Source organism: Papaver somniferum, chromosome 8 (assembly GCF_003573695.1).
Source record: "Papaver somniferum cultivar HN1 chromosome 8, ASM357369v1, whole genome shotgun sequence".
Taxonomy (NCBI): domain Eukaryota; kingdom Viridiplantae; phylum Streptophyta; class Magnoliopsida; order Ranunculales; family Papaveraceae; genus Papaver; species Papaver somniferum.
The window spans coordinates 131,037,364-131,062,189 of NC_039365.1; the positions used below are offsets into that span (position 1 = coordinate 131,037,364).

Below are 24,826 nucleotides of genomic sequence, written 5' to 3' on the forward strand. Positions count from 1 at the left end.
GCCCGGGCATTTTAACAAATTTTAAAAAAACGCGGCATTAATTTTATGGGTATAAAACAACGGGGTACTTTAAATTGGCCTGGGCTCACCGTGGTGCTAAACAAACATCCGGAACTTACCACTGGACCCGCGAGATAAATGCCATAGTCCTTATCAATACAGAAATCTAGCTGTTTGTTTCTTTATATATAGGAGAGAGATAGAGGGGTGGGGGTGGGGGGCGAAACAACGTTGAAAAGAGAATTAGGAGGCTTCTGGAATTTTGGATGTTTCATTAGTCTTCTCTCTTTGGGTTTCCTATCTCTCTTCAAAACTACAGTATATATTCTCTACTCCTCTCTTTTTCCAAGGAATTAAAAATAAAATTTAAACTATGAAGATTTCAGTGAAAAATCTCAAGAATGCAAAGTTCGATATAGAAGTTAATCCTGATGATAAGGTATAATTTATCATCATGTGTTTGTTTTATTTTTGATTTTAGGGTTTGCTTTTACAGTAATTAGGGTTATATTATTTTGATTTCCTATTCATGATTTTTGCGAGTTTGTATCGGGCACGGGAATGCTAGGGTTTAGACTTGTCATAGGATAACTAGTTATGATAAGTTCCACGAAGATTGCTAAGTTAGGTGGCAGAGTTTGATTTCTGTTTAGGTTGGCCCACTGTATCTATGAAACCGAGCAGACAGATTCACAATCCCTCAGATTACCCGTTAATTTACTATTTGATGTTAAGCGAGTTTTATTATATTCTGAGGATATATAGCAAAACAGAACAGCAAGTGTATGGTGAAAATATTATATTCTGTACTGTGGAGCTTATGGTATTCTTTGATCGTGTACATTTTAATGAGATTCATATGTATGGTGAAAATAATAGCTTACACCATTATGAATAAATGGTTGGAAATTGTGATTACATCTCACTAGCAACGTGATCCAATTTGGGTTATTTTTTTGTGCTAGTATTTTTCTTCCCAATATCACCATCCAACTTTTCCATCGGCCCTTTTACATCTTTTTACTTCTAATATCAACATAATTATAAAAATTATTAGTAAAGCAAGAAACTTAAATTAGATGTCTTCTGCAGGTGTCTGATGTCAAAAAAAGCATAGAAACTTCTCAGGGATCAGATGTTTACCCCGCCTCACAACAAATGCTTATCCATCAGGGAAAAGTTCTTAAAGATGACACAACGTTGGCTGAAAACCAAGTTGTTGAGAACAGTTTTCTTGTTATTATGTTGACTAAGGTAATACATCTGTATATTGATGTGTATATTTGTGTATGCTTTTGTAAGTATGAAGTGTAGTGTTAAATAGATGTTGTTGTACTGTATTTAGTATGCTAGTACTCACTAGGTGGGTGTTATGTGCCTAATGCGCAAATGGCTTATGTTCCTTGGCCATCTTATGTGTTCCTGTATCTCTTTTAGTGCATTTATTTGTGGCCTGCGGCATTTTGATGGGCATATTAACTTACCCAGAAAGGCAGATGGCAGTTTAGTTGATCGAGAGAGGGAAAACTGAGGTTAAATTGGTTTGTAAAATTGTGGAAGTCGTTTAATTATTAGAGCAATATGCTATCTGTCAATTAGAAAGTTAAGGGAATTTCGTTACTATAACAAACTGGGCTAATGAGCATAGTGTCAGATAATGTGGAAGAACCTGTTGATATAACTTCGTGACGACCGTCACAGATGAATGGATTGTACTTAGCGGGATTGGACAAGAAGCCATATTTCTGTGAATGTATGTTAAGGAGATTCATTACTATGACAATCTTGGTTTATGAGCGTTGTGTGGGTATTGGTAATGCGATGTAACCCGCTGACGAGCGGCACATAAACCCTGGATTGTTCTGTGAAGGACTGGACATAAGCCATTCTTTTGTGCATGTACGTTAAGAAAGCTAGCGTGTTGTAAAGTACTTCATAGAACTTGTGTACTTCTCCATACAGTGTTTCACCGTTTTCATCTGCTCGTGTGTAGCGGGTACTATATTAGCACATTGCGTCAGCATTTCGGCATGCATTATATTTCTTATATGTCCTATACTCAATTTTTTTGTGATGCATCTTTCAGACCAAAAGCTCATCTAGTGGAACTCCAACTACAACAACCACACCTACTGGTCAGGTAGGCATATGATGTATTGTATATCTTTGAAAGAAACTATGCTAGCATGCAGTTTATCTATTGCTTCTCATCAGTTTGACCAAGATAACAATGGAAATGACTTATGGTTTGCCTTAGGATGCAGTAACCACACAAACTCTCAAGGCTTGAGTATGACACACAGCCAGAAATCCCATTGTTGTATAGTCTTACATAAAAAACCAATTCTTGCTGTCTTATAATTATATCTACAGATAGATCAGTCAATGTGTTGTTTGATGGACTACATAATGCGCAACTGTAATCTGTCTTAAGAGCCATTTTTACGTGTAGGTTCAGTCAGCAGCTTCAGTGCCTCCTGCTGTGGCTCCAGCATCAGCCCTGCCTCAGTGAGTTTAACTTTTTGATAATTTTGGTATTTAGGATGCCTTTTAGTTTGTCATTGCTAAATTAGTTTAATTTATTCTGAAATATCTGAGGTTAGAAAGAGTTATGATACATGTAGCACAACTATGTTTAATTATTTACTAGTTATCTGATTATTTCCAGAAATTGATAAAAATATAGGATTATAATGTGAATTTTTTTCTCAAAGTTGGTGGGTTTCACATACAGTTGAAGTTAAAGTTGAACTTATGTAGTATCCTTGCTACCATTTTTTACTTACATAATCATCCATGACATTTTCTCTACCTTTTTAATGATGTGATGGTACGTGATTAATTACTTCTTTGTACAGACCACCATCTACTCTTGCATCTGCTCCTGTTCCAACTTCCGCAACTGCCTTGTAAGTATTGATCTGATGTCTTACAATTCCTTACTCTGGCACTATAGACTATAGTATTAGTATTACTTAGAATGTCCGGTTACTCAGATCTGCAGCTGTTCCCGTACCTCAGTGAGAATCTTTCTCCCTCTCTCATCTATATACACAAAGATAATCACAAGCGTGTCTCATATTATGTGTTAGATTTAGGAATGCGCGATGGACCTTGATCAACGTGACATTATTTTTCTAAAAACTCGGTCTTTACTCTTTAGATTGTTTGTACTCACAGATGAAAGTGTAAAAATGTGTAAGAAAAATCATTTATAGACATAGTAATTACAGAAAAGTTGCACATGAAGCGGGTAGTTAAAGAAGGTGGAGACAGCTTGTAGTGATGTTTACCATGTCCTAACAATTGAGACTGGCATTTTTGAACATTTTTGAGCATTGGAACTTTTAACCAGATGTCTTTTTCCTTAATTTGCATCATTTCTCTCTCTTACCCAATCTTACCAATGACGCTCTGAAGCAGGCAAGGATCAGATGTATATGGTCAAGCAGCATCGAATCTTGTTGCAGGAAATAACCTTGAGCAAACTATTCAGGAGATTTTGGATATGGGAGGAGGGACCTGGGACAGAGATACCGTAGTTCGTGCACTCCGCGCTGCTTTCAACAACCCTGAAAGAGCTGTTGACTATTTATACTCGGTAAGTTAGTTTTAACAGGTCACTAAGACGAAGTACCTCCAATTTGTACCCTTCTTTTTATCTTCATTTATTAGTAGGTGATAAGTACAAATTAAGGTCCTTGTTTGTAATTCATCTTTGGGAATGAACGATTGCAACATTTCATGGTAGAAAGCATATCTTCCTTTTTAGCTGCGGCCTTTTGGAATTGATTAGTGCTTACTCATAATTGTAAAAGTATGCTCGAAATTTGTTAAGCTTAATGTCTTTTTTTTTTCTTTCCCCCCCCCCCCCCCCCCCCCCCCCCCCCCCCCCCCCCCCCCCCCTGATCTGCAGCTACGAATCACAAACCAAGGGTTCTCTAAACTCGCCATGTTAACTGACTAACCTCTAATTAAATTGTACCAATGTTTTGTCTCATTGCACTAGTTTCTTATACTTCTTCCGGGAATTGGGATGGACAATTTTTATAGAGTCCTATATTCACATCTGAACACTAAATTAGACTAAATTGTCTTATTCCTTATACTAGGGAATTCCCGTGATAATTCTGCTATCTAATATTTGTCCTCTATCTAATATTTGACAGAGGTCAAATATTTGGTTTATTCCTTGCACTAATATTTGACAATTCTGCTGTCTAATATTTGTCCTGCTATTTGGGTTATACTAATATTTGTCAAATATTGGGTTTATTCCTTATAGCTCAATGACCTCTATCTAATATTTGACAATTCTGCTATTTGGTTTATTCCTTATACTAGGGAATTCCCGAGCAACCAGTTGTGGTGCCTGCACCCCAGGCTCCTGCTGGACAAGCTGGACTCCCTCCTGCCCAAGCTCGAGAACCAGCTCAGTTGGGGGTTCCCTCTACTGGTCCCAATGCAAATCCATTAGATCTGTTTCCACAGGTGTGCACCCTATATATGTATACTGTATTTTATTTTATTTTTTTCTCCTCAGTTCTTTGTTATTTGAGCTCAATATATTTGTCAATTAGGGCCTTCCCAACTTGGAGACTAATGCTGCTGCTGGAGGTAACTTAGACTTCTTACGCACCAATCCACAGGTATGCAATTGCAAGGGGATTTGTCATTTGCATGGTAATAGCTCACCTGAAACTTGGGAGTTCTTATCTAATTATTTTTCATGTGTAGTTTCAAGCTCTGCGAGCTATGGTGCAAGCGAACCCACAAATCTTGCAGGTTTTTTATGTTATTCATTGAAGCCTGTAAATATCTCCGTTTCTTTGATTATTCTTTTTTGGTAACTTATAAATGCTGTTTTCATCTACAGCCTATGCTTCAAGAGCTTGGGAAGCAAAACCCTCAGCTGGTGAGGCTCATTCAGGAGCATCAAACTGATTTCCTTCGCCTTATCAACGAACCCGTCGAAGGAGAGGAGTAAGCTCTCTCTCTCTCTCTCTCTCTCTCTCTCTCTTCCTCACACCAACACACACACACACACACATATTTGTTGAAGTTCCTGCTGAGGTTGTATCTGGCGATTATCTTATTGCTCATTATGGATCAGGAATATAATGGAACAGCTAGCTGCAGCAATGCCACAAGTGGCTGTCACACCTGAGGAGCAGCAAGCTATTGAACGTGTAAGTTTACGGCTTCCATTTTGATGAATGTGATCTTTTTCAGCAGTATTAGTGCGGTAACAGTAAAGTCTAATCTATCAATAGGAACTACTACACCCAACCCGAGACTGTTGAAAAAATATGTCAATTTAGTAACAAATGTAGAGTTGCTTATTGCATTCATCATGGTTAATGATTTATGTTGAAAATATTGTATTGTTGTAGCTCGAGGCGATGGGTTTTGATAGAGCGGTTGTACTGGAGGTGTTCTTTGCCTGCAACAAGAATGAGGAGCTCGCTGCTAATTATCTATTGGATCATGGTCATGAGTACGAATAGTTATACGAGAGGGACAGAAATTTTAATATGGTTATCCTTATCTTTCTGGCTTCCAGTTCTATTTCTTTTTTTAACCTCATTCACCACCTCCTAGTTGTTTAGATATGTGGATCGAGTACAACTAGAGTACCCTTTTCCTTTTTTTTCCTTATGTTGTTTTTAGTTTCTTCACCTGGAAAACGAAAATTACTAAGAGATGCATCGTAAAATGTGTTTCTGTTTTTTCTGGATTTATTAACATGTAAATGAATTTATACCCTCTGTTTTATTAACATTTTCTTTGTTTTTTTCCTCTCTGTTTCCTACATTTACGATGTTTATATGTTACTGTAGCATTACAAGCTGATTCTAGGTGGAAGTTTTGATCTACAATTGCGAGAGGTTGCATAGCAGAGTAAATCATTGGGATTTGCAAATCCTCTATTGCAGCCATATGGATTATGCACTTTTCATGTCGGTCTTCTTTAGATTGGTATTCTTTAATTTGTTTTTCTATAATCTATCGTCACCTGAACTACCTTCAAATAAGTCAGAACTTCCTTCAATTAAGTTGAAATCTATGGTAACCATATGGTGCGCCTATTCGGCAGTTGGATTTCACCTGGATCATAAAACACTTTTATGCGTCCTTGTTGTTGCTTCTTCGCTTAGAGCACTTCCTATGGACTCCACAAATTTGGAGTTTGTTGATTTTTATCCCACTATGGACTCAACAAACATGAAAAATGGATATACAAGCCAATAAATTTGTTGGTTTGTTGAGTGAGATGGAATATGTAGTGCGCGCGTGATGGAAGAGCGGGCGAGCTAGAGACTAAGGCTGGCGCTTGTCTTTGCAACGCCCGTTGTTAGTTCAAACGACAGCGTTTTTTTATAAACGCGCCGTGTTTTTCATAAATGTGCCAACGACTGAATCTGGACGGCTGAAAACTTTTGTGATCCAACGGCTATAATTTTTGAGTTCTATAAATACTCCTCATTTCAACTCTAAATCCACACATTCTTCACTCGCAAATCATCTACAAAAATGCCTCCCAGAGTTCGTGTTGTTAGATTTACTCAACAAGAGGATTTAGCTATTTGTAGAGCCTTTGTTTTTCACACACAAGATGCGGTCTTAAGTAATGTAGCCGAATCGACGTTGACTTTCTGGGAGAAAGTTTATAGAATGTTCACCGCTGAACATTAATGGGCGTGATTCTCACTTATTGTCGTATCGTTTTAGTTCAATAGAGAATCACAAAAATAAGCTCAACGGTGAAGCCGAACATGAAGTGGAACCCAGAACTCTAGCGATGTGGGAAGTATCTCATGGCGGTCGTCATTTCGACTTCCATACTTGTTTCAACATTCTTTGGGTGCTCCACAAATACAATCCCTACATCGCCCTAGGAATTCCACCACCCGCCGAGAATTGACGCCTATGTAGTAGTTGTTTTAATGTATTTCTTGTATTCTCATGTATGATGTGGTTGTTCAATGCAGTATGTTTTTATTTATGAGATTGGTGGTGCAATGTTTAATCCAGGAAAAAATTAAAATACTTATGATATTGATGGTGCAAATGTGAAGACATCCGCATGTTTGGTTTTAGATAATCGTAATAACACAAAATAAACAACAAACTAAAGAACATAATACCATAGTGAATCGATTTGTCCTTCAACTTCAATCAGCTCAGTCGACCAAAAAACACATAGGACATTCCCATAAACCTTCCATACGTGTCTACTTCATAAGAAGTCCGCAAATGCATAAAATTCTTGCAACCGGGCTTTGAGCATCCAATGATTCTCTGTGGACAATATTTGTATTCGTGATCTCCATATCCACAGTGCTTGCAGTGTAATAACTCCTTCTTCAATTTGGCTTTAAATTTGAAGTTTTTGCAGAGTGTTATATTTTTTTTTTCTTCTTCTTTTTTAATCTTCATAGCATCATCTAGCATATGTGGTTCCTATGGACAGTTGAAATCTTGACATTGCAAATACCTGAGCTTTTCCGGTTGTAATTCAATCACCATTCTGATGCGTGAACAACCTTCCCGCGGACACTTTGAATACATCCAAGGGCGTTACATAAGACTGTGGTTATCCATGAAACATAATGGACAAACCTCTAGACGTGTTAGCTCAATCAGTTGGCTAAGGCCCTGTTTGGGATATTAGTTTTTTCCTATAAAAGTACTTATAACAACCTTTCTTGAAAGCAGAAAGGAGTTTGGAAAAAAAAATTAAAGTAGTTTTCCCTAAGAGCATCTCTAACAGAGGATGAAAGTTTTATTTTCTCATGACACGTAGAATTTTAGACCCTCATTTAGCATAATTTCATCTCCAATAGTTAGGTCCTACAAACTAGGAGGGATGAAATACTAAGTATTAAGGTGTTAAAGAAAGTCTTAATTACACCTTCGGCTGCACCTTAACGGTATTAGTTTTAGTTAAAATTTCTTTAAGAGGCCATATATTCCAAGTTAGAAAATATAAATGTGCTCCGCCACTGATCCTAATGGAATAGAGTTTTAGGCTAGAACAATGTACATGCTAACGATATTAGATTGTATACGCATATTCTTTACACTTTACATTTGCATCCACAGTGTAAAGGGATAGCTCGCAAGGATGTTCATGTTGTTGATGATATTTCATTTATAGCAGAGCGAATCTTCGAAAATAGGATCCACGCTTTGTCCCTACTTCCCTGGTATTATATTACAAAAATATATTATTATGTTTATTTAATCTAAAATATAGGTTATAACCTTAACTACCGGAAATGAGTTTTAAAACAAAGGACCTTATTTGGACTCAATTATGAAAATTTTCACAAATAAAGGTCTAACAATGACCTCTACATTTCAACCTATTGTTGGAGATGCTCTAAAAGCACTTCTATTTTGAGCCGACTTTTAAAAACTATATATATAAACTAGCTTGTCAAAACATTGAAAGCGGAAATTGTGGAATCAATAATTTCAATTAATTAATTAATTTTATGTTTTAATCTTGTTGCAAAAATAACCATTTCTTTGACAATATTACAATAATAATAAAACTATTATTCTCATTAATTTTGAAAATTGCATAAAATAACAACAATAACACTAATACTAATAATAATAGTACTTTTATAGTCCTTCCGTCGCCAAATAGATGATTGGTTCAAGTTTGCACAAATTTTAAGGTAAGGAGGAGATAAGAGTATTTTATGTGAATCATACCTTATGAATAATACCTGGTAAGATTTTGATATTCGAAACTTTACTATTGAAAAAAATTTTAAAACTCTTACATAATGAACATGGTTATCAAGCTATACACATTTCTTATACTAACGATAATCAATTAAAATGATAGATTTAGAAATATCCCCTTGTTTAATGATATAGGTCATCTATTAGGTCGTTTCTATGGGCATGGCAAAGCCATGATTTTTCCACTTTTGCACCCACTATGGGCATGGCAAAGTGGCAAACAGACCTGGCTAAGTGGCAAATTTTCCACTTAGCCGGGTGAGATCCACCGCTCGGTGTAATGGTATAAATCGTTATCGGTAAAATCTCGAGCACCCGGTGCAGACTACACCGTTCAGTATATCTGATCCAACGACTATAAATCCACCCCCTATAAATACTCAATTCCAACTTCATCAACTCACACCTTCTCTACTCTTCCCACTTCTTACATTTGCGATAACCTAACACAAATTTCATAACCTAACTCCCATTTTCCCTACAATTCCTAATTTAACATGCGTAACAAAATTAAGAGTGCAAAATTTATCATATCCGAAGATGAAAGCATTAACAGAAACTATGTATTTTTTTTCACTAGATAGTGTCAATGCTCTCAATAACAAAGTAACAAGTTGTGGGATAACATATTTTATAAACTTTGTGAAGAAACAATGAACATCAACGATCGTGATGAAAATGGATTGTCGGGTCGCTTCGTTACAACTAACGACCGGGTTGCCTTATATGTTGCTGCTATAATGCAAGCTATTCGTGCTCGAGCGAGCGGTCTTGTTGATGTTGATGTGGAACGAAAGTGTCGAAATGATTGGCACCGCTAGCATGGGAAAACAATTTCTAATGAAAGTTGCTATCATATTTTGAAAGTGTTGCCTAAATATAATACAGAAGTGTTAGCACATATGCAGCGTGTACATGAAAGGTCACCATACCCTTCTTCTTCTTCTTCTTCTTCAAGACCAAGTTCACAACCATATCAATAATCTCAACCCCCTTTAGATAATCCATTTTCTTCACCAGACACCACAAAAAACCAAAACTCCAATTTGAATCTCAATGATGCGATTAAAAGAAAACAGTTAGGAAAAAACAATGCAAGAGCAGCGAGAAAAGCTGCACAAGAAGGAGAAGCAACTGAAGACCGTTGAAAAACAGAGGCCGTTGTTAACTTTTATGGATCATCACAAGACCGTTGAAAAACATAGAGCAGTTGACCGGAAATTCATGACCAGGGTGATGAAAAACATTGTAAAACTCAGGACAAGTTTGTTCCAGACTACAACAAGAATAATATTCTTGGTGCAAACACCTCGGTTATGACTGACCGACAAAAAATGGTATATGGGATGGAATTTGACATGTTAGCAGAAGAGTTGGAAGAAAAACGTAACAAGAGAAAACAATTTGGAAGTCAAAATGGAGATGATGATGATTCAGAACATGATGAAGTAGAACTACTTCATTAATTAATGTATCAGCTTTAATTTTAATTAAAATGTAATAGTTTGTTTAAGATGAATGAAGGTTTAGTAGCTTGCATTACTTGGATTTGAATTATATAAATGGTTTGCATGAAAAACACATAAAACTAAAATTAAACAACATCTCATTAAAACTTAAACTTGACAACATCTCATCAAAATTAACCAACAACCTAATAAAACTAACATCCCATACGAGTTATGAGAAACTCCTTAAGAATTTGGGAATACGCTCCATCTTCGCCATTCATCTCGAGTTCGCACTCCCAATCCAATGTTGGTGTCACCACTAAGACGATATCGATTGACAATCTGTCTCATAGCTATAAAATCCACAAGATCTTTTTTGATAGTGATGAATCGACAAAACAACCCGATATCGGTTATGTGGATTACTTATCTCTGTGCAGAAGGTTTCATGAATTTTACCCCAATAAATCATACTAGGTAAACCATTCATCCATCGTTCTTCACCTCTCTTTGGGTAGTATATTACATAATTTATAAAAAGAGATAAATCTTCATCTTCAGTAAAGCTAGGAGCACCCGTAAATTACCAAGAAAGTAAAGAAAATATTGAGTGAATGTGTGATTTTGAAATGGATGAATTGGTAGATTATATATCGAGTTTTTTTTTTGATAAATTCTAGTCCCCTCGATGCATCTTAGGCCGCTTGGTGCCTTCTAAGTCGCTCGGTCAAGTGAAAAACGTAAACTACAACCTTAGACGATTCAAACAATTTGGGTATTAACCAAAAATTTGAAACTTAAAACGATTCGAACAATTTCAAAACTAAACAAATAAACTTACAAAAATTTAAAAAATAAATTGGTCTAACATTAATCCATTCGCGCTCACTTTCTTCCAAAGTCAACCTACATATTCTCTTTTAGATCATCTCTTAACCTGTCATACAGAGCTATGTTCTCAATGTGACTAGTCATTTGCGCGTAGTTCCTTGCAGGTAATCGTCTTTCTGGTTGAACCCCAGGCCTTAAATCTTCATCTTCTTGGTTAGTAAAATATTTAGTACGACGCGTTTCCTGAATTACCATGTTATGCATAATTGATGTGATTTGTAGATAGTGGTAAAAGTGGTTCGACTCTCAGACTTGTGAAGGATATTAATTAGACTTAAATCATAATATTAAAATAGAAAACTCACTAAAAATTATAGAAAACTCAATCAAAGATGATATCAATACTAAAAGAAACACTGAGGCTAAGATTCCACTATTTTCCAAGTTCAAAGTGATTAAACCAATACTTATATTTATGCAATTTTCTTGTTTAATTTGATTCTAAAACATTGCAACAAGTAGATTTTCAAAAGTAATAATTGTAAATACCAAGTATGAAGCATCAAAAGTATTAAAACTAAGCATACTCCATCAAAATAGATCACAATCACTCAAATAAAAATCATATTCAATAATAATTCAAGGCAAATAATCATATAATTATTGCAAATAAAAAGATAAAATAGAATATACCACTTTTTTGTTGGAAAAATAGCTTCCTCTATCGCCTCAGCAATGTGGTTTAGCTCCTCATATTAATCATGATCTCAAAATATGTGTTTTTTGCTCAAAAGATGATTAAAAGAGTGAAAATTAATAACACAGACTGTTTGCAACAGTGTACTGAAGTTGCAAAACAGCTGTTACAATGGAACTGTTACAGAAAAACTGTTGCTTTGTCGCTGATTTAAGACTGCCCTGAAATAAGACTGCCCCGAACAGCTTATTGTTCTTCAGCTGTTAAACAGTGACACTTTTCTGCGACTGTCCACCGGGGGTCAATGTTCTTCAGCTGTCTTCTTCTTCAACAACAGCAACAACAAAAACAGAGTTTGGTAAAGATCTGATTTCTTCTTCTCTGGCTCTCCTTAGGTTCCCAAACTCTCGAAACATCTTCTATATGACCCAAGACATCTATTTATATCAAAAATACCGATTAAATCTCTCCCAAATCTTCCAAAATCTCTTTCCTTCTCTTCACGACCAAGTTACGACAATTTCTTGTTTTATGATTTCTACGCGTTTCCGAGCTTTCCTTTTTATTCTAAACTCTTCCTGATATAGATACAAATCTTTGGGAAGGTTTACAGCGTTTTAATCTCTCTAAAATTCCCTAAAACAGGTCACACACGTGACTTTCCATATTTTCTTATTGTGAGAAAAATCCGTCGATTGAGCCCAATCTAATCGATTTAAACACCCATATCAGATTCTTGGACCCATAACGAGTCTATCCTATGAAAATCAGAGGTTTAGTCGACCTCAAACTCCTCCAAATCACGATTGCCAAAACTGCTCTTTAACTACACTTTTTTCCCTCCAAAATCCTTTTTTTTTTAATGTTGAAGATGGTTGCCCCTTATCCAGAGTAGGGGTGAGATTAACAACTTACTGGAAATGGGATGCCCCTTAGTAATTAGGTTACCCCTTATCTAAAGTGAGAGTCCGAATAACAAATGTCCTCCGGGTGCTTTCCGACAACTTTTCGAGCCAATTTTTTTTCCAAAAATGTTTATTAGCCAAAAGTACCTACAGATAAATAAAACACCATAATAAGTACAAAAATGAGCCCTAACAATATATAGAATCGAGACAAATCGGACACAAAAATGTGTCTATCAAATACCCCCAAACCTATTATTTGCTAGTCCTCGAGCAAAAATAAAATAGAAATAAAATCCTAACTCACTGTCGCAGGCATCGTCGATTGCATTTAGCGTATGCAATAAGCCTTTAAACCCCTAGGTGTCCCTAGTGGCGGAGTGTTGTCTCCGGAGGGCTTACCAGATATACCCACAAAACCTACTCCAGACCCTAGCTATCTACACAGAACCTTGGAAGGCACTAAAGAATCTCCTTGGTTGGCATACTTATTGACTACAGGAGGAAGTACCCTGATGCGAAATTCCAATTGTTGTACACGAGTTTGCACTCAAGCATACTAAAATTCATATGAAGTGACAGAGCTCTACTCAGATAGTCGCACTATGGACATCAATATCCGGAGTCAAAACTAATCACATGGATAGATCAAGAAGATGGATATAGAAAAACATAGATGGTTTTGATGTTTACTAGGTGAACGGTGTTTCTCATATCTGTCTGAAGGCCTCCGCCAAAATGAACCTATCCTAATGGACTGAGATACTAGTCTGACTAATATCAACACACTGGCATATACAAGGGAACCAGTGATTGATAATCCTAACTCTAGGTCAACACAACTGGCATATACAAGGGTTCCAGTGGTCGACTTTATTGAATTTATTCCAGTTGGTCATGGTCTGGTCTTTTTTTTTTTGTATCTCAATCACTCTAATTCACCCTAGCATTGGTAACAACTTGAATCGTGAGCCCCACCTAATCACTTAGAGAAACATAGTTTAAAAACAAAACAAAATAAAAACAGAAGTGAAAAGGACTCAACGAGATATGGTGAAACTATCATGTTATTTCTAACACCTGAGCTCTGTGCTTTTATGAATAGACTCTTTAGATGTTGCCATCTAGTCAGATTGGTTCCTCAACTCCTACAACCAAAATGCTTCCATCCACTTAGATTGGTTAGTGCCATCCTTAATAGGGATAAATTTCTAGGCTCTGGAGTTTATTTTTGCAACGAAAAGGTAACAAAAAGTTCTACCCCACCCCCAAACTTAAATCTAACATTGTCCTCAATGTTTCTAATCAAAGAACAGTACCAAAAATATAAGTAACATGAGGAAATAGTAAAGAGAGAAGTCGGAAAGATAGTACCTGGGTGAAGTGTAACCAAAAACCTACAAAAATATTATACAACATACAAAATCGCCTCGATGGTCAATCAAGGTAAACAGGGTCCTCCAGAGGGACCTCCTCAACATCACCTGTAGGAAAAGGCTCTAAAAAGGGCTTCAATCGCTGACCGTTAACCTTCGAAGAACTACTACCATCTGGTGTCTCAATCTCAACAGCGCCATGAGGAAAAAAGTACGGACCACAAAAGGACCGGTCCACCGAGAGCGCAACTTCCCGGGGAATAGATGCAAACGAGTGTCATACAGAAGAACTTTTTGACCTGGAGAAAATGACTTTCGTAAAATATTCCTATCATGCACAAGTTTCATTTTGTTCTTATACTCCTTAGCACTATCGTATGCATCTCTACGAATCTCGTCCAACTCATTGAGCTGGAGCTTTCTTTGAGCTCCTGCCTTGTCAAGTGAAAAGTTTAAGTTCTTAATAGCCCAATAGGCTCGATGCTCTAACTCAACAGGCAGGTGACATGCCTTGCCAAACACTAAACGATAAGGTGACATTCCAATGGGTGTCTTAAACAGTACGGTAAGCCCATAAGGCATCAGTAAGCCTCGACGACCAGTCTTTCCTATTTGGATTAACTGTTTTCTCTAGAATACGTTTAATTTCCCTATTGGAAACCTCTACCTGACCACTAGTCTGAGGGTGATATGGGGTTGCTACTTTATGGGTAATACCGTATTGTTTCATTAAAAGAGAAAAGGTCTATTACAAAAGTGTGAACCTCCATCACTAATTATAGCTCGCGGCGTACCAAAACGTGTAAGTATATTCTCTTTCAAAAACTGGACTACGACCCTGTGGTCATTCGTTCTACACGGAACCGCCTCAACCCACTTAGACACATAGTCTACAGCGACAAGTATGTAAAGATAACCAAACGAAATAGGAAATGGACCCATAAAATCAATGCCCCACACATCAAAGACCTCAATCACTAAAATAGGGTTCAAAGGCATCATATTTCTACGGGAAATGGTTCCTAACTTCTGGCAACGCTCACAAGAAACACAATGACTATGGGAATCTTTAAACAACGAAGGCCAGTAAAATCCACACTGCAAAATCTTAGCAGCAGTCTTCTTAGCACTAAAATGACCCCCATGCATGTTCATGACAAAAGGAGATAATACTAGACTGGTCACTCTCAGATACACATCTCCTAATAATCTGGTCCGGACAATACTTAAACAGATAAGGATCGTCCCAAAAGAAATGCTTAACCTCGGCTAAAAACCTAGAACGATCTTGCTTACCCCAATGTTGAGGGGTTCGACCAGTAACAAGATAATTCACTATATTTGCATACCAAGGTGATTGGGAAACAGAGAACAATTGTTCATCAGGAAAGCTATCCCTTATAGGAAGGGAATCACTAGGGGAACTAACAACTAGCCTAGACAAGTGATCTGCTACTACATTTTCTGCACCCTTTTTGTCTCTAATGTCTGGGGAAAATTCCTGTAACAATAGGATCCATCTAATCAATCTAGGTTTGGTATCCTTCTTAGATAAAAGGTATTTCAAAGCAGCATGATCTGTATAGATTATGATCTTAGAACCTAATAGGTAGGACCTAAACTTATCCAAGGCAAACACGATGGCTAAAAGTTCCTTCTCGGTAGTTGTGTAGTTCATTTGGGCATCATTCAGAGTTTTGCTAGCATAATAAATCACATGAAGTAATTTGTTTTCTCGTTGTCCTAAAACGACGCCTATAGCATAATCTGAAGAATCACACATAATCTCAAAGGGTAGGTTCCAGTTAGGTGCCTGGACTATCGGGGCAGTAGTGAGTAAAGTTTTAAGCTTCTCAAAAGCCTCTAAACAAGCATCATCAAAGACAAACTTAACATCTTTTGCAAGCAAATTGCAAAGAGGTCTAGAAATCAAGCTAAAATCCTTAATGAATCGACGGTAAAAACCTGCATGCCCTAGGAATGACCTAATATCTTTTACGGTTTTTGGGACCTGTAAAGTCTTAATAAGGTCAACTTTGGCTTTGTCTACCTCTATACCCTTTGAAGAGACGATGTGCCCTAATACAATTCCTGATTTAACCATGAAATGGCATTTTTCCCAATTAAGCACTAAATTTTTTTCCTTACACCTAGTCAACACTAATGTCAAATGATGCAAGCACTCATCGAAAGATGAACCAAACACTGAAAAATCATCCATAAAGACCTCTAAGAACCGTTCTACCATATCAGAAAATATGCTCATCATACAACGCTGAAAAGTTGCAGGGGCATTACATAGCCCGAAAGGCATGCGTCTATACGCAAAGGTACCAAAGGGACAGGTAAAAGTGGTTTTCTCTTGGTCTTCTGGGGCAATAACGATCTGATTATAACCGGAGTAGCCATCTAAGAAGCAATAGTGACTATGTCCAGCTAATCGCTCTAGCATTTGGTCGATAAAAGGAAGGGGAAAGTGATCCTTCCTTGTGACCTTGTTCAATTTCCTATAGTCAATACACACACGCCATCCCGTGGTCACTCGGGTTGGGATTAATTCATTATTATCATTCTGGACTACAGTGATACCTGATTTCTTGGGGACAACCTGAACAGGGCTGACCCACTTACTGTCTGAAATTGGGTAAATAATACCCGCATCTAACAACTTAAGCACCTCTTTTCGAACTACCTCTTTCATGTTAGGGTTCAGTCGACGTTGCATCTCCCTAGAAGGTTTGGAGTCTTCCTCTAAATGAATCTGATGCATACACACAGTAGGACTTATACCCTTAATGTCTGCTATAGTCCACCCTAAAGCTTCCTTATTGTCTTGAAGTACATTTACTAGCCTACTTTCCTGATCACTATCCAAATTGGAAGCTACAATCACAGGTAAAGTCTCAGATGGGCCTAAAAACACATACTTTAGAGTATCGGGTAGTGGTTTAAGGTCCAACTTTGGGGGCTCTTCTAAAGAAGGAATTAGGGTAGTCTCAGAAACTGGTAACGGTTCGAACCTAGCTTTCCATCTATCAGTGTCTAACACAGGGGTAGAATCTAATAGAGCATTCACCTGTTCAATAGTGCTATCGTCGTCAAAATCTAAACCAAAATGGGATAGACAACTTTCTAATGGGTCTTCAGACAAGATGTTTGGTAATGACTCCTGAACTAAGGCTTCTATCATGTTCACCTCCTCAACACATGTGTCATCTAGCTCATGAGGTTGCTTACTGACATTAAAAATGTTCATCTCCATAGTCATATTACCAAAAGATAAACTCATCACACCATTTCGACAGTTAATGATCGCATTAGACGTAGCTAAAAATGGGCGACCTAAAATCACAGGTATCTGGTTCTCTGGGTCAGGGACAGGTTGGGTATCTAGGACCACGAAATCCACTGGATAAATAAACTTGTCGACCTCAATAAGAACATCCTCGATAACACCTCGAGGGATTTTAACAGACCTATCAGCTAACTGCAGTGTCATCTGAGTAGGTTTCATTTCACCAAGTCCTAGCTGTAAGTATACATGGAATGGCAGTAAGTTCACACTGGCTCCTAAGTCAAGTAAAGCTTTTTCTACCCGGAAGTTACCTATTGTGCAAGCAATGGTAGGAGAACCTGGGTCTTTGTACTTTGGAGTTGTGGTGTTCTGAATGATTGAACTTACGTGACTAGCTAAAAAGGCTTTCTTATGGACGCTAAGTTTTCGCTTTCGCGTACACATATCCTTAAGGAACTTGGCATAAGCAGGAATTTGCCTAATTGCATCTAATAAGGGAAGGTTTATGGTAACTTGCTTAAAAACCTCCACTATGTCATTAAAGTTCGATTCCTTCTTTGTTGGTACTAATAGCTGAGGAAATGGGGCTCTAGGCCTAAAATCAGACCTTTCAGGAACCGAATTCACATCATAGAAACTTTATCAGTCTCTTCAGCTACTGGTCCTGAGAGGTGAGATCCTGAGGGGTGAACTACAGTATGTTCACTATCGGGCATGGTTACCTTATTGTCTACAACTCTACCACTTCTAAGGGTTCTAACAACATTCAATTGATTCGATGGTTTTGCACCTAATTCATGAACTCCTCTAGGGTTGGGTTGTGTTTGACTAGGAAACTTACCTTTTTCTCTCAAAGAATCACTTATCAGACCAACCTGGGTTTTTAACTCGGAAATAGCCTGACTATTTTCTTGTCCTATCCTGTTACTAGCTTGTAGACTCTGTTCTACGGATAACTGGAATTTTGCAGTTTGCTGAGTTAACAAGGCGAGAGATTCCTCTAAACTTAGGATTTTCTTATCTGACTGATTCTGAAACTGAGCTAGTCCTGAAGGATTCTTAGTATAGCCAAAACCTGGGGGAGCATTAGAATTACTAAACTGACCTTGACTTTGGCCCTTAGACCACGAAAGGTTCGGATGGTTTCTCCAACCAGGATTATAGGTTTCTGAATATGGGTCAATCTTTTGACGGTTATCAAATCTAGTGTTATTATAAAGAGCATTGGCCTGCTCTTCAATATTCTGGCCTTTCCAAAAAGGCTCCACTCTACCACTAGTCTGGCCCACTTCTAAGGCTTCTAACCTTTTTGCTATAGCAGCAATTTTGGCATCTGATTCATAGCCTCCTTCTACCCTATTAACGTTTCCTCTACTTAAAAGAATTGTTTTCTGGGGTGCCCTACTATTTTCCCATTGCTGGGTTTTTTCGGCGATTTCATTAAAAAATTCCATCGCCGCATCAACAGTTTGGTTTTCAAATCCACCAGTGCATAGAGACTCAACCATGGTCGTTGTGGAATAATCTAAACCCTCATAAAGGATCTGAACTAGCCTAACCTTTTCTAAACCATGATGAGGACACTGGGATAATAAATCATTGAACCTTTCCAAATACCTATATAAAGATTCTCCTTCTTGTTGTGAAAATGTGCATATTTGCGTCCTAATAGACGATGTTTTGTGCCTAGGGAAAAACTTATTGAAAAAGGCAGATGTAAGTTGTTCATATGTCTCAATTGACTCGGAGTCCAAACTATACATCCACGACTTGGCCTTATCTTTCAGGAAAAGTGGGAATAACCTAAGTTTCAAAGCATCATCATCTAAGCCTCTAATTCTTAGAGCACTACAAATTTCCTCAAAATCCCTAACATGGTAATAAGGGTTTTCATTTTCTTTCCCTAAAAATATTGGGAGCATCTGTAAGGTCCCAGGTTTCAGTTCATAGGGTGCCTCCGTTTCAGCTAACTTAATACATGAAGGACGGGTAGTCCTAGTTGGATTCAACAAAGCTTTCAAAGTTGCCATTTCTGGCGCTATCGGAGCAACAAGAATTCTCTCTTCAGTCAAAGAACGTTCAAAACGAGACTCTTCAAAAGCCGGACTTTCTAGATTAAGGTAATCGAGATGCTTCGAACTACCAGGTTTCTCTTTAACAAATCTACCTAGTGCGTCTCTTTTACGTTCAGGCATACAATAGAATTTTCTAAATTGGAAGGGTAAGCAAACACAGATCAAGGACGACTCAACCAAATCAAACCTATTGATTTCTAGAAAACAAAAAGCATGATGGCTCCACTTTGATTGTTTCTAGGCCAGCTTCTAATCCTTCGAACGGGAATTCGTTACACTTTAAGCAAACCCCTCTGGAATCAATCCGAGTTAACGTACGTTGAATAGAGGCGAGGGAAGCTCGATGGAGCTTTGATACCCAATGCCTCATCGGTATTACAAGGCGGCGCAGTCACGCATTCAACTTACAGAAACCGTCAAGAACTTCGAAGTATGCTTAAAAGAGTAACCAATATTTTTCGAATGACTTTCCTGTTAAGCTCGTTACCCTATTGGTCTCGTTCTAGTCAAAATTTTAGGCTTAGGTTCGCGTAGGTTACGTGTTCCTAAAGCGGGCAAGAAGAGAACGGTGATGAAATCCGAACTCTTATCTTGTATGGCCAGGCCTTGACCTTTACTAGAAAAATAAATGTTTGTATTCAGTCCTCAACATATATGCATACGAAGGAGTCCAGTAACTCGCTAACAGGGGATTCGCGAGTGTTTAGAATCTTACCTCCCGTTCCGGACGGGGGATGAATCGGTTGTAGGCGACTCGGGCCACTGACTCCGATGTCTAGTGTACGAACCCAAGGTGCAGAGACAATATCGTAATTGTCCTCCTTCTCTGCAAACAGTTTATATTTAAAGTACCCTTCCGTAGGGTAATAAAAAAAAATAATGTCCCAAAGTCCAAAAGTCCAAAAATAATAAAGAAAAATTACAAAAATAATAAACCCTAATACAATTTTTTTTTAAATAAAATAAACAAACCCTAAACTAAAATTGTCTAAAAAAAATAAAAATAAAAATAAAAATTTCTTCTTTTCTGTTCTTTTTGCTTTAATCTTTAGCTCCAAGTCTTTATGAAATCACCAAACTCCTTGGCTCAATTTTCTTTATGATCCAGAACCTGTAGACACAAGATAAATACCCAAAAACATAAAAAAATACAAAAATAATAAAAACAAAAAAAATAAAAGAAAATCTAAAACCCTAAAAACAAGTCCGCGTCGGCGGCGCCAAAAATTGATGTGATTTCTAGATAGTGGTAAAAGTGGTTCGATTCTCAGACTTGTGAAGGATATTAATTAGACTTAAATCCTAATATTAAAATAGAAAACTCACTAAAAATTATAGCAAACTCAATCAAAGATGATATCAATACTAAAAGAAACACTGAGGCTAAGATTCCACTATTTTCCAAGTTCAAAGTGATTAAACCAATACTTATATTTATGCAATTTTCTTGTTTAATTTGATTCTAAAATATTGCAACAAGTAGATTTCAAAAGTAATAATTGTAAATACCAAGTATGAAGCATCAAAAGTATTAAAACTAAGCATACTCCATCAAAATAGATCACAGTCACTCAAATAAAAATCATATTCAATAATAGTTCAAGGCAAATAATCATATAATTATTGCAAATAAAAAGATAAAATAAAATATACCACTTTTTTTGGAAAAATAGCTTCCTCTATCGCCTCAGCAATGTGGTTTAGCTCCTCATATTAATCATGATCTCAAAATATGTGTTTGTTGCTCAAAAGATGATTAAAAGAGTGAAAATTAATAACACAGACTGTTTGCAACAGTGTGTTGGTGTTCAAAATAGCTGTTACAATGGAACTGTTACAGAAAAATTGTTGCTTTGTCGCTGATTTAAGACTGCCGGAAATAAGACTGCCCTGAACAGCTTAATATTCTTCAGCTGTTAAACAGTGACACTTTTCTGCGACTGTCTACCGAGGGTCAATGTTCTTCAGCTGTTCTTCTTCTTCAACAACAGCAGCAGTAGAAACAGAGTTTGGTAAAGCTCTGATTTCTTCTTCTCTGGCTCTCCTTAGGTTCCCAAACTCTCGAAACCTCTTCTATATGACCCAAGACATCTATTTATATCAAAAATACCGATTAAATCTCTACCAAATCTTCCAAAATCTCTTTCATTCTCTTCACGGCCAAGTTGCGACAATTTCTTGTTTTAGGATTTCTACGCGTTTCTGAGATTTCTTTTTTATTCTAAACTCTTCCTTATATAGATACAAATCTTTGGAAGGTTTACAGCGTTTTAATCTCTCTAAAATTCCCTAAAACAGGTCACACACGTGACTTTCCATATTTTCTTATTGTGAGAAAAATCCGTCGATTGAGCCCAATCTAATCGATTTAAACACCCATATCAGATTCCTAGACCCATAAGGAGTCTATACTATGAAAATCAGAGGTTTAGTCGACCTCAAACTCCTCCAAATCACGATTGCCAAACTGCTCTTTAACTACACTTTTTTCCCTCCAAAATCCTTTTTTTGAATGTTGAAGATGGTTGCCCCTTATCCAGAGTAGGGGTGCGATTAGCAACTTCCTGGAAATGGGATGCCCCTTAGTAATTAGTTTACCCCTTATCCAAAGTGAGAGTCCGAATAGCAAATGTCCTCCGGGTGCTTTCCGACAACTTTTCGAGCCAATTTTTTTCCAAAAATGTTTATTAGCCAAAAATACCTACAAATAAATAAAACACCATAATAAGTACAAAAATGAGCCCTAACAATATATAGAATCGAGACAAATCGGACACAAAAATGTGTCTATCAATAATTATGCAAGGGAGCATAGTTTTATGCATTTCACGAGCACGTAGACCACGAAAAGGCTCACAAATGATGATGAACTCCCGCTTCAGAATTACAAACGCCCGTTCCACATCCTTCCTCAATTCCATCTGTCTACTATTAAAATACGTGTATGAACGACCCAATTTACCGGCAGGGGGATGACAGTAACATTGAATTAAAGTTTACCATTTTGGATACATTTCATCTGCAAGATAATACCCATGAGTGTAACGATGACCGTTGATAGTGAAATTTACTTTAAGTCTAATTTTATACTTTAAATATTCAAACAAAGGCGATTTGTGCAAATTTTTTATGTCATTTTGAGACCCCGGAAGACCAAAAAAAGCATGCCATATCCAACAATCATAAGAAGCAACAATTTCAAGGATAAGAATTGGTGTTACATAGTGACCCTTTGTGACTGGGGAAAACGATTTGTTGTTTTTTTTAGGAAAGTGAAGAATCGAGCGTGCGGACAAGACTCCTCAACTGAGCAAACTGCTGAACCTCACACAGATGCACTGCAAAGGGAGTGCTTAGATTCGAGAGATCAATCTGTAGGACTCCAGCCTAAACCAAGTCAGTGGTCTTTCCAGAGTCAATTCGGTCACAAAGAGGGAGATGGGTTGATCTGTAGGAGGAAAGCTGCGAATTGTGTGGAATCAATGATGATCAAGGATTGTGGATGTGTTGAAGGTTTCTGCAAATTGATGAACTGCTAAAGTTGAGTTCTGTTAATAAGTTTTAATCGAGTTTGAGTAGACGAATGTTGATAATGATGTCTGTTGTCCTCGATTTTGGACTTATTTATATTGCAAGAATGATGAACACCCTGATCCCTGTAAGTGTGACGGTTTCTTGAGTGAAAGAGTGGGAAAGTGGAAGATCGAGGTAAAACCAGTTCCAGGTCGTGCGGAGACTTGGTTAACCGTCCACCCACTACTTTGCTAACTCCTTCAACCGTTGCACGACTTACTCACATTTCTCATCGTGGATGAATCCACGTGTCGTAGGCTTCCATACTAAAACCCTAATTGATATCCCCCCATGTGACGTGATTGATGTCTCACGAATCGTGGACCCTGCATGACAGACGTGTATTTTATTAGTCAATTGTTGACTCAGTATCCGAGCAAGTATTGCTCGATTCGACAAATTACTGAGTATTGATCGACGGATTTATTTATTGGTAACGTGACCCAATAAAATATTAATCAAAATATTGGTAGACTACCAAATATTATATAATTAATGCAGATGTTAATTGATGAATCAACATAAATTCATTAATGTTTGAATCTTGCTCAGAATGATGATTTGTGGAGCGTTTATTCGAAACCCTAATTTTTAATCAATTGTTCGTCAATTGATGAATCGCTGAAAATAGTTCATGAGTGATTGAAGGACCGACCACATGGGATGATGAACGTCCATGTGGCGCCCGAGTTCTCGAGTGAGCATGCACCAGGGTCCTTAGTTGGAAAGTTTGTGAAAGAATGATAATTAAATTCCGGTTTCATCATTTATCGAAATAGTGCTCGATTGAGCATTAGGTGATAAAACCTAATTTATGGAGGAGTGAGGGACCGACCAGGAGGTCATGGGACCGTCCCCTGGTGGTCACGGGACCAATGATGGTCGTTTGAGCAAATTCCAAGTCGGTTGGAAAGAGTTTAGGACCCAATATGAGTAATTGAGCAAATTAGGTCAAAATTGTGAACATGTGTGGGACCGGCTCTTTGCAAGCCTTAGGGACACCCTTGGTCGGTCAAGGGATCATGACCATGTCACCATAATGTCCGTGTCTCAATCCTGAGAGTTTCGGTATTATCTGGTGTGCGTTTGAGCAATATTGTGGATTTTCAGAAGAGTTTGATCTTGACTGAAATTTGATTTTTTTGCTCGAATGAGCAAGTATGCTCGTTTGATCAATATTTCGTGAATATTAAAATAATAATATTTTAATATATTTTCGTGAGTAGCCTAGTCGGTCGTGTGACCATGTTGACTTTTGGCTTTTCATGGTTTGAGCAATATTTGAGAAAACATGAAGAAACCATGATTTTTGCTCAAACTGAGGAGTTTCATGAGATGAGGAAAATAATAATTATGAAAGACTAGGGATTGTAAGATGTGGGATCGATCACGGCTAGGGCATGGCCGGCCGACCAGGTAGCCCGGTCCCACGACACCTTTCCCTGTTTTATATTATTATTTTTCATGAATCCGTGAAACTAAGGAGAAACCATGAGTTTTGTTGAAACGGAGGAGTTTCATGAGATTAGGGAAATAATAATTATGAGAGATAAGGGATTGCAAGGTGTGGGACCGGCCACGGCCACGGCATGGCCGGCCGGCTAGGTCGCCCAATCCCGCGACACCTTTCCCTATTTTATATTATTATTTCTCATGAAACCATGAAAATATAGAGAAACCGTGAGTTTTGCTCAAACAAGGAAAGTTGCTAGAATGAAGGAGTTTTCATGAGTTCATGAAAATAACAAAATAAGGAAAAATAATAGAAGAGGCATGGGACCGGCCACGGCCGGCCATCCGGTGGGCCCGGCTCATGAGCGCCTCTTTTATTATTTTAATATTATTATTTTGTCTCTCCTATTT

The 24,826-nt window shown here is 37.5% G+C and overlaps 1 protein-coding gene and 1 pseudogene across 2 annotated transcripts; both read left to right on the plus strand.

The window, feature by feature from the left end:
* Positions 1–204: 204 nt before the first annotated feature.
* On the plus strand, positions 205–5,799 carry LOC113303067 (ubiquitin receptor RAD23d-like). 2 transcript variants are annotated; one of them, XM_026552054.1, is made up of 12 exons: positions 205–439; positions 1,093–1,254; positions 2,087–2,140; positions 2,453–2,508; positions 2,859–2,909; positions 3,421–3,601; positions 4,345–4,491; positions 4,581–4,649; positions 4,738–4,785; positions 4,877–4,983; positions 5,114–5,189; positions 5,394–5,799. In XM_026552054.1, exons 1-12 carry the CDS (start codon positions 374–376, stop codon positions 5,505–5,507), a joined length of 1,131 nt encoding a protein of 376 aa, XP_026407839.1. In that variant the 5' UTR covers positions 205–373; the 3' UTR covers positions 5,508–5,799. The 2 variants fall into 2 exon arrangements, with proteins under 2 accessions (XP_026407839.1, XP_026407840.1); XM_026552055.1 differs by having other exon boundaries at positions 3,424–3,601.
* A 13,082-nt stretch (positions 5,800–18,881) lies between these two features.
* LOC113307115 lies at positions 18,882–18,981 on the plus strand (annotated as a pseudogene).
* Positions 18,982–24,826: the final 5,845 nt, after the last annotated feature.